At 40.7% G+C, this 10,825-nt stretch overlaps 1 protein-coding gene across 1 annotated transcript; it reads right to left on the bottom strand.

Moving 5' to 3' along the window:
* Nucleotides 1-3,489: 3,489 nt before the first annotated feature.
* On the bottom strand, nucleotides 3,490-8,431 carry LOC128457399 (ras-related protein Rab-38-like). The gene is made up of 5 exons (XM_053442066.1): nucleotides 8,362-8,431; nucleotides 8,005-8,223; nucleotides 7,041-7,171; nucleotides 5,098-5,235; nucleotides 3,490-3,651 (listed from the first exon to the last, which is right to left on the bottom strand). The coding sequence occupies exons 1-5, from the start codon at nucleotides 8,429-8,431 to the stop codon at nucleotides 3,490-3,492; spliced, it is 720 nt and encodes a 239-aa protein (XP_053298041.1).
* Between the last annotated feature and the right edge of the window lie 2,394 nt (nucleotides 8,432-10,825).

Genomic DNA, 10,825 nt, shown 5'->3' with positions numbered 1-10,825 from the left:
GACTATCATCAAATCTATGCGGCATCCCCTACGAGTGAAGCGTCATTTCTAACAGACGATAAAAAAGAAAGAACCAGTATTGTCCTTCCGCCCCCCCTCTTTCGTTTCTTCTTCTTCTTCTTCCTCCTCTTCTTCTTCTTCACCCGGTTCCTCCTCTGAACGTGCGCACAGATCGCAGCGCAAACCCCCCCAGTCTGATCCTCACAGCTCCCCGCGCTGGTTGCACACAGCCCTCCGCCGGGTTTTTCTTTTTTTTTTCTTCTTCTCTCTATCCAGTTCTTCTCATCTTCTTACAAAAGGGTGTATTTCTGTGTTCAGGTTTCCGATAGGCCAACACCGGGTTGTTTCATCAGTCAAACTTGTGCGTAAAATGGCAGTACATGAATCAGGTGACTGGGAAAGGAGGGCGATTGGGCCACCTCTCGGGTCCGGGGGAGGGCATCTTAAAGCAGAAGGCTGCCCCGGGTTTTCGAGGCGAGGGGGGGGGGGGGGGGGGGGGGCAGCATCAGCTGGTTCATCACCTCAATGCAAACTCTCCCCGAGTACCTGCTGGCCAATGACATGTTGACACACTGAGGCTAATCCATGTCATCGCAAGGTGCGTTCATATCTGCCACTTGAATATTAATGAAAACACATCAGGTTGTATGTGAAATGCAGCAGGAGACAGATGGGAGGAGGAGGATTTTTTCCCCCTTTTGCATTTAAAGAATATTGTGGAAATGCAGATTGACGATAATTACCTCAAAACGTCATGAAGTTTGAAACGTTTGAAATAAAGTCAAAACGTCCAGAATTAGGTAAAATGTCGAGCATAAAGCTGAAATTTCAAGAATGAAGTTGAAATGTTATGAAAAATAATGAAACGTTGGGAATAAAGTCGAACTGTCAAACATATTTGAAATGTTCAGAATAAAGTCAAACTGAATCAGAAGATGATCTTTTTTGGCATTTCAAATATTAATTTGAAATGTCGACAATCAAGTCAGAATGCCACGAATAACGGTGAAAAGGTTGTGAAAAATTTATTGAAATGTCAACATTTTTAAATTGAATCATCTAAAATATGGTCGAAATGTCAAGAATTTGGTCAAAATGACGAGACTCAAGTCAAAATGATTATCTCAACATTTCTACTTCTTTCTGAAAATGTAAAATGGTAAAAAAATATAAACCTTTACTCATTTTGATTCTCACAATGATCAATTATAGCACAGGCAAAATGGGAAAGTGCCCAGCGCCAATAGGACTTCACAAAATTGTGTTAATGTTCACATATTTTACAAAGATACAGATATATGGACCTTGAAGATGTGTGGTGCAGTGTTATATATGGAACCACATATACAGTACATTTTTATTGAATGGCGTCTGGATCCGCAGAGAACGCCGTTTCCAATGTGTTGCGGTACAAGGCCGGGCTATTACACATCAAAGGGAGCGAAATGAAACATAAAGCAGATGCCTAATTTGAAAACATGGAATATGAAATGACACTCGAGGCCGACTCCACGAAGGCTGCATGTTCTGTGGTCTCTGAGCGCCACAGATCAGGTTCTTCACTGGAAATGAAAAAAGAAAGACGACGCCTCATACCAAGAAATCATTCAGCAGTTATCAGGTTTGCTGTAAAGTCATTTTAACAAAATTTACTTTCATTTTGGAACATAGATGTTGCCACTGAGTGAAACGCATACAATGTTATATCATGAGAGGACTGAGAAGCGCTGGACGAAACCAAGAGACTTGGTGAAGGGCTCGATACTTCATCAGGGCTGTTCTAATTAAAGGAATACTCAATTTGCTAATAGCGTTTAGCTTTTATCAGCTAATTACATTGTTAATTTAATGGACATATCTGCTAAATTGCTTCTCCTCCGTTATCTCCACATGTTTGTTTCCGACTGTAAAGGAGTCCTGTGAGTTTCTTTCCTCTGCATCGTGCAAAACCTGATTTTCCAGCCCATCGGTTTATGATCAGCGTGAATGAAAACGTCTTCACATATTTCCAGGGCAGTTATCAATGCACACAATGCATGCTCTTTACTCAGGTGGTACAATACGTCTGTGATCTTCAGCAGAGAGATAGTGTGGTATGACCTTTGTGGTGACAGACTCGGGGCTAGTTCACTTTCTGAGTCCACACATAGTCCCCAAGTCATTAGACAACATACTTTTGCCCAAACCCTACTGGGTTAATACCCAGCGGAACCGGTTAAGCCAAGATTAGGAACACGCCAAATAATTCAAAGCACGAGGGGGAGAACATGTGCAAACTGGGGCACACACTCAGAAGAGGAAGGGAGCACAGATTGGAGAAAATGTGTCAAGGCAAATTTGAAGCCCTGATTGTGTCTCTCTGGGATCCTGCTGCGTCACTTCGGGGACGTTTTATCTTTCTGATGTCGTTTTTTACGTCTCTGTTTGTAATTTCTTATTCATCTTGTGTAATTGTTGGGAAATCCATCACTTCATACAGACGATTTGATGAATCAAGTTATCTATCATCTTTTTACTCAGGTAGAAGATAATGATATTTCATGTTTTGGGGGCTGGCCTGTGCCATGTGCTTCTCTCTTGATCATTTTACTTACTTGTGTAGACTGATGAGCAGAAAAAGCATTAAGTTTTATCAATTTATAAATGAAGCTATAACGTAATGAAAGTGCAAAAGGTAATAAAATCAGTCCAAGATGGCAGCGTTCATATCCAGGATACTTTGGATTCATTTCTGGATAGCGGGTTTGGTCAGTCGTTACAGTCTGTGGTTCAAATTCAGCTTCTCATGACATCATCACTTCTCAGGTGTTCGCTGGGTACAACCCTCACACTTTGATCTGTGTGTTTTAGTCCAGATAAACCACACTATACATGGTCAGACCTGTAGTTATGTCCTTGTTCGTGACTTTAAAGATTTAATTTCCTCCACCTTGACTTGATGAAGATGGCGTTAAGGTGGGCGGAGGTAAAGGTCAAAGAAAACAAGAAGACTGAATATGTCTGTGTGCACACCACAGATCAAAATGTCAAAATGTGGATTTTGTTTTGTCCAAGTTATGTAAGAGCTACAGAAACATCCTCACCGGGAGCTGTCACTTCAGCCAAATGTCAGAGTCACAGTGGCAGATATGTTCAAAGCAAGAGAAGAAGGATGCAGAAACTGAGCACATCAAACACAATGTGTACCAGAATTTCTTCTACAAATGTAGTGATTTATTAAACATTAAGATATGTAGCCTATTTATAATACTATATTTATATAAATAAAATAAGACTGTAAAATTCTGTGGTGGAAAAGGAAGGCAAACAATGGCTGTGAAATATACGTTTCGGTTTCTGACAAAAAGACTAAAGACTAAAGAGTTGAGTAGTTCTGGTTAAATATTAAATAACAACACATTTTTATGAATCTTTTGGAATAATGTCCCTGAGCTGAACGTCTCTCTGTGGCCTCACAGCTGTTATCTACTCGGTTTGGGCGGAGACTCATCACCATTTCGAACATGACGAGCACTTGAGGTGATCCTTGGTGGCGTTGGCGTATCCGGACAGGGTGAGGGAGCTGGGGTCTCGCTCTGACATCGGACTCTCCTCTATGTCCAGGATGTGCTTGATCAGGCAGCGGGCCGCCTCCTCGATGTTTGTGTTTTCCTGTGACAAGAAAAAAACAACACATGGAAACAGGTCATGTACGTTTTCTGCTACTACAGCGGCCACTGCTCAGTGAAGGAAACTGAGCAGTCCAGTGTTTCAGTCCAAACTGTTGCCTCTACACTCTCCACTCGCTTTAATACAGGAACACAGACCCCAAATGATTTAAAGGATTTGCAGTTATATATTTATTTACCAGAAGCACATCATGTCTTATGAAAAAAGTCACATTGTCCACATTTTAGAACCAAGTGAAGCTGTTGCAGGTTTGAGAGAAATTAATTATTGCTTCAGAATCATATATTCTATGAGGTTCGTTGAGTTATTTCCTTTTCCAGAAGTATTTTAGCTTTAACACCAGAACATCACAGAATTGATGGTTTATCTTAATTTCCTCCCTATTGAAACCTTCTTTTTCCAGGCGGCCAGTTAAACAACCAGTGTGTTATTTGTCACATTACAGGATTTCTCTGCTGTAGAGAAGCAAGCGTCCTGTGGCTCCGATCATAAAACTGTTCTTTTTTCTATGGTTATTTTGGTCATTTCTTTTTTTTTTGGACACTGCCCACAAAACTAATTAGAAGCCGGGATGTCACACACTGCTCTGTGTGCTAATCTGTCTGACCTGTGTGCTGAGCTCTCTCATGTTCCCCAACCAGCGCTGCCGTCTCTGACTTGCACTCTGGTGCGTAACTCATTAGACAGGTCCCACACGAGAGGGGGGGGAAGACCAGAGGAATAATTCACACCAGACTGCAGACGTCCCTCTCGTTCTCAAATAGTGTTCTCTTACTTTTAGTGTCAGCAGTGAAAAACCCCACCGGCAAGTGTTTGAGTCCACAGAACACTTTAGGAGTCTCAGGGGTAAACAGTGTTAGAGCAGAATCCAATACAATTGAAGTCAATGGAGAACAAATCTTCAGACGTAATAAAAGAACAGAAAAAACACAACATGACACCATACTGCTCGTGTGGTGACATCCATGTGTCCTCAAGCCCCAACATTCATATCCCAGTCCGTCGAGACGAGGTCATTGACATCGTGTTTTAACCTCAAGGTCCACTGATATCTTCCAGTGAGGTGCGTTTAGGGACCATCGCACATGCTAACGTCTGCTAACTTAGCTACTTCTGCTGGACTTTTAGGCTTAGTGGTGAATAGATAATGAGTGAATATCCTTTCTTGGTGAACTCTCCCTTTTAGGCACTTAACATAATAAGGTTGAGCCCCTTCAATATTAAAGAGAAACCCAACCAATCTAATATATCAAAGTCAATGCAAAATATCACTATGGCATTGATTTAACTCTGAATTTCTTTGCCCTGTGATTTGACTTTTTGGAACAAGTCAAAACACCTTGACAGAAATCCAGCTACAGTAACTGACGCCTGTCCCCACTCCCCTCAGTGACTGCCTCCTACTTCCCAAGGTTCCCCCTCTTGTACCTTTGCAGAGGTCTCGAACCAGCTGACGAAGCCATTGTCCCTGCAGAAGGAGTCGAGTTTGGGCTGCTGGGAACCCAGTTGGTCGGACTTGTTGGCCAAGAGCACAGCGGGAACTGGCCTCCCATTGTTTAGAGTCACCTTAAGAAAGAAGAGGGATGGGTTACGTGATGGTTGTGGAAAAGTGCAACTTCCTTACAGGCCAAAGGTTTAACCATTAAATGAATGGGTATGACACTTGTCTTATCTACCTTTAGTTGTGTATTTCCTAGTCCTGTAAACATAAAGGTGTCAGAATGATCAAAAGTAATTATCCCTTCTCTGAACGGCCACATTCGAAAGATGTCGTGAGAAGTCATCCGTCAAAGCAAGGAACCAGATAATCTTCACATGTCTTTCAGTGCATCTTTACTTGAAGGGATTTGTGGCATTGTTCGCTTAGGAAATGAAACAAATAATGTTTTGACTTATTCAACAGGAACATTGCTCCCTAATTGTTCTGAATTGCCAGTTTCAGAAAGGTAAACCTTCAGTAACTTGGAGGCAGCAGGCAGAGCCAAGATGTGAAATCAACATTGACGTGTTACTTGCTTTCGCTGCAGCTATAGCAACAACGCCATGACAGCTACAGTGATTCACACAGGTGAACTATATTCCTCTAAATTCTTAATATGAATCATAAATACCTAGAATTGCATTCAGTAGAGTGCATCTCTCTGCAAAGGCCAAACAAACCAACAAAGGAGACACAGGGGAATTATAAACTCCTCTACAAACACTTCTCAATCTTATTAAAAAACTTCAAGTCATCCAAATTACTAATAAATAAACAAACAAAATAAGAACCAAAATTAGATTTAGTTGGCACAGCATTAACATCTCTCTTTTCAGAAACAGAGGAATTGAAAATGAATCTGTACCAGATCCCCCTCAGCATTACCAAAAGTATTATAATTGTCATATTTCTACTTACATTTTTCCCTCTGTACAATATACAATCAGAAATTCTGAAATTCCGACAACATATGATACTTTGACCATTTAGTGACAGTATTAAGAGATAAACAAATCAGTGTAGTAAAATATGGGTCCTACGTCTGTGTTGCATTAGGCTAGATTTTCATTTGACGAATTACCCTTCGTCTAACCTTGTGCTTTATCAAAGTATTCTTTATCGCAAACGGAAACACGTTGGAATCCAGAAATTAAGCAAAACTAAATTCTCTTTCATTTTTCCGAGGTATGTATGAGAGGAGGACAACAGGCTCATATTTGAGCCTTTTCCCAATTCATGGGGCTGCATCCTTCGATGGCTGCATTTGAAGATTGATTGTATCTCATTTATAGGCTGTCCCTTTTCAAAGGCTCCTTCAACCCTGGCAGAGAATTCTAGAGCCTTCAATTCCAGAGCAACAAAAGATCCAACAAGTGGAACCCCTTTCAGTCCGTCCAGGATTCGTTGTGATGACGAAGGGAACAAGCTATGGCCATGGCAAGGGGCGGACAAGCCGGTGACACAATTAGAAAATCATCCAAATCTGCCGTCTCATTTCTGTTCTGAATTTGCAGTCCACTAAGGCGGAGGAGTAAAAAAGTAGATGTGGTCTTTGTCGACTGAGTCCTTGGGATGCAGCTCCTGAATGGGACTAAACTGTAAAGTGGATGATGCATCACCAACTGCTTTCAATGCCAGTGCTTGAAGAAAAACATGTGCTTTCCTTTTCACTAAAACTAAATCTTATACAACCATGAACATTAAGCTTACTTTGAACAAAACCTTGACATGAATTGTTGAAGTGTGTGGTGGTGGCCCAGCTTGTGCGGGTATGTTCAGTATGGTTTTTCATTTACAACTTTAAAAAAGGCGCAGAGAGACAGGGAGAGTTTGAGTCTCTCTGCCAAATGTGGACCACCGATGGGTGGAGCTCACAGAGCTGTGATCTGACCTTTGAGTCCAGGTCGTCTTTCCACTTCAGCACAGCATCGAACGTAGAGGCCCTCGATACGTCAAACACCACAAGTGCTCCCACCGCCTCCCGGTAATAGACACGAGTCATGTTCCCGTACCGCTCCTGTCCTGGGAGGCATCACACACAAACACACACACATACACACATGTAATGCTGGATGTGAAGCTACCTTAAAGATCCAGAAAATGAAATCAACACGTTCATTATTGACAGGTATAAGAGTATGTGTGTATGTGTGTATGTGTGTGGGTGTGTATTCTACAGTAGTCACCGTCATGTGATATTATGACCATGGGGTCAATTGAGTCATGGTCAGCCACAAGATCTACATTCCTCAACCAGACATGAAATGACGGGGAGGGACCACTGTCACACTCTTTCACTGGGAGTTCACATCGCTCACTTCATCCTCTCATGTTTAGTTTGTGTTAGAGGCTCATTTCTATTTATCCGGTTTTGTTTTCAGATGCTGAGGCGATCGCTCTGGAAATCATTTTCAAGACAACACAACTTTCAGGGATTTGCATGATAAACTGAGATATCTACCGGCACTCTCCAGTTAGTCCTTATGTTGTTATGTAACATGTGCTCACTCTCCTAAAAAGGCTCCTAAACCCTTATAGAAGTAGCTTTTACAAGATGCTGAAGCTGAAACACAGCTCTCGCTTTATGACTTTGCATTGACTTTCATTCATTGTGGACACCCTAACCAAAACCTTATTTCTAACCTTGACCGTGACTACTCCAGCCCTAAGCCTAACTTTAGCCAGGACCTCAGAAGTGATGTTTAGCCTCATTAGGATCAAGCTTGAGGTCAGTGTTAATGCTGGAAATGAGTATACACACACACACACGCACACACGCACACACACAAACACAAACACACATAGCTGTAACAGTCACCTGATGTGTAATAAACCTTTGACAAAGTGTGACCGACCTGCTATGTCCCACAGCTGCAGCCGGATCACTGTGTCGTGGTCCCACTGCAGCACCTTCAGAGCGAAGTCCACCCCGATGGTGGCTCTGTAGTGCTGGGAGAAGATCTGATGGACGTACCGCTTGATGATGGACGTCTTCCCGACCCCCAGGTCCCCGATGACCAACACTTTGAACAACAGCTCCTGCTGCATGGCTGCAGCCCTGAAGGAAGAACAACCTTCTCAGTATAATGAAGAAAAACTCAGATACTGAGTCAAAGAACCAAAACTACTGAACTAGTTAAAGTAAAGTCCTTGAAAGTAGAAAAATATTATAAATAGGGCATTTCCTTTCTTCTCAAATATAATGCAGTGACCTCTGAAGTCCTCCTCTCTTCTCAGTCTGAAGCAGTTCACTCTGTGAGCAACTTCAATACAGCTGTTCATAGCAGATGGTGTGTTCAAGTACTCATCGTAAAGAAGACATTCAGGCAGAAAGATGTTATTAGGACCTTTACCACAAACATTTACAGACCAGTATTAAAAAATGAACTAAAGCAAAAATAAAAAAGTGTTTTAGAAAAATACTCATAATGTAAACTTGACTACCCTCTTGTATATTACACAATGACACAATTATTACATATACATTGAGGTCTTACCAGTATTTGACTATCAAATGTGTTGGAGGCTGCGCTAATACAACCATTAACTTTAAATATGGTTGGGATTACATTAGTTTGGTTACCAGTTAATGATCAAGGATGAAGCATATTCTTATTACAAATAAAAACAGTATAAAAATTAGAACACAGTACGATCTTCAACCCGTGGAAAATATATGAAAAGCATTGAAATATCAATAAGCATTAAATCACAAATTAATCAAAGGCCAATGAAAACAAATATTAAAATCACATAACATGGTTTCAAGTTCTTCATCTCTAATGTCTAAACTTTAAATATTAAGGCTAAAACCAAATATAATATTTTAATCTTCATATGTAGAGGCTGAAGTATTAAGTTGAAACATTACAGTAAAGTACAATAACCTCAAAACTTCACAGTGAATGTAATACAGCAACATGTGTAATTTTTTTGTAGCCTACATTAATGCACGGCACTGCATGTTTATTCTTTTCTGAATGTTGGATAAACTTTAAAAATGAACACTAGTACCAACATTAAATGACAACACTCAAATCCAATTTTATTTCTATGGCACCAAATCATAACTTATGTTCATCAAGGTTTTTTAAGGTTGAATCCTTACAATAGTATAGATATTCTTAGCAGAAAAATGATTTTATTTAAATCTAAAGTGAGTTAAAATAATTACAGTTTGTAAAATGCTGATGTAAAATAGAATGAGTATTATTTACTGAGTCTACATTTGTATTTATCCTTTTATAGAGAACTCAACCCATGTTCATGTGTTTTTGTTCCCACAGTCTGTGAAGGCCTCACCGTGAGCTCTGCTGATGCTGCTGCGCCTCTCTGTGTACAGTTACGGTAATGGTGCTGATGAGGGCGAGGGGGAGATGTGTGATGCTGCTGTTTGTGTCCTGCTGCCATTTCATCAGCACATCTTCACGGACACAGCCACCGCTCTGCTTCCTTTAACCATCACCACCACACAGCCGGACGATTCCACCTTAAAACACTGACCACAGACCAGAGGGACGTTTACAAAAGATGATGTAATTTATGAGATTTCTCCGGAAGCAAACCAGTCTGGAGCCTCATCTCCTGAAAACACAACCATTGATATGGGGTTTGTTTTCTACACATACTGAGCCGATAACTTTAAGGTAAGTCATCACCTGCTGTTTTTATTATTGTGAATTATTATAGTGGATAATACACTCATAAACTGACGTTAGACCAGCAGGGCAGGGCCTCATGATGAGCTGTGAACTTATATGTTGTTATGGCTGCAGCTGGAGGCCTTCTGTGAATCTCACACCAAACCACTTTTCTACCTTCAGGGCCTCATTTGCTTTTGAGCAACCTGTCTGCAGGCCACCTGGGGGATGACTGTGGCAGGGTGTTTACTGAGTAGTAGAGGAGTGGCCTCCCTCCTCCTCCCGTCCGTCCCCTCAGATTAGATCACTACTGTGAATCACATGCACACGGCTGAGATGATCCGAGCCTGTCATTCTCTTCCTGTGATAATCTCAGTATCATAACCATGTGGTCCACACAGTCTGTGGATTAACTGCACATTAATCTGGGAGTCATCCGAGAAAGAAAACGGGGATTAAACACATCCCTTTTTCCCTGTTGCTTTAACTCTGAGTAGAAGCTTTAAAGGGAGTTAAATCCAAGCTGATTTATTTAATATGTTTCAATTTTCTATACTTTTTGGTCTTGTAGTAATGTTTGACTGTGTCATAATCCTTACTTTAATATTTAAGAATGACATGGACACAGGGTTTCCTGCTGTTTCATGTACGTAAAAAGACTTACAAATAAAACTGTATATTTTTTCACAGCTTAATATTGTGACAAAGGGAAATCTGCAATTAAAGGTGAAGACCAGGTTTACGTTTTCTGTTTCATCAAGGCCATTTCTGCAGGGATTTGAAATCAGTTTTTGTGTCTCACTGAATTTAACAATATTTTATCAATAATATGAGGAAATTTAATTTAAAAGGGGAACATTTTTCAACTGTTTCTATCCATTCAATGTGAAAATCTGTTCTTTTATGTGATGCTAAACTTTACATCTATTAAACTGTTGCTAGAATAAAATCAGACATTTTGATGCCCAAGTATGAAAAATATAGTAACGGAGGGATTTATTCTGAATTTCGCTACAGATCTTATTTCCCATGAGAC

This window comes from Pleuronectes platessa, chromosome 15 (genome assembly GCF_947347685.1).
Source record: "Pleuronectes platessa chromosome 15, fPlePla1.1, whole genome shotgun sequence".
Classification (NCBI taxonomy): domain Eukaryota; kingdom Metazoa; phylum Chordata; class Actinopteri; order Pleuronectiformes; family Pleuronectidae; genus Pleuronectes; species Pleuronectes platessa.
Note: the sequence above shows the minus strand (reverse complement) of the source record. Positions and strands in the feature narration are given on the sequence as shown.

Coding starts and splice junctions, on each gene's coding strand:
- LOC128457399 (XM_053442066.1), bottom strand. CDS start 8,431: ATGAACAGCTGTATTGAAGTTGCTCACAGAGTGAACTGCTTCAGACTG. Junction 8,224..8,361: donor AAGAGAGGAGGACTTCAGAG/GTCACTGCATTA, acceptor TATACTGAGAAG/GTTGTTCTTCCTTCAGGGCT. Junction 5,236..7,040: donor AAGACGACCTGGACTCAAAG/GTCAGATCACAG, acceptor TTCTTTCTTAAG/GTGACTCTAAACAATGGGAG.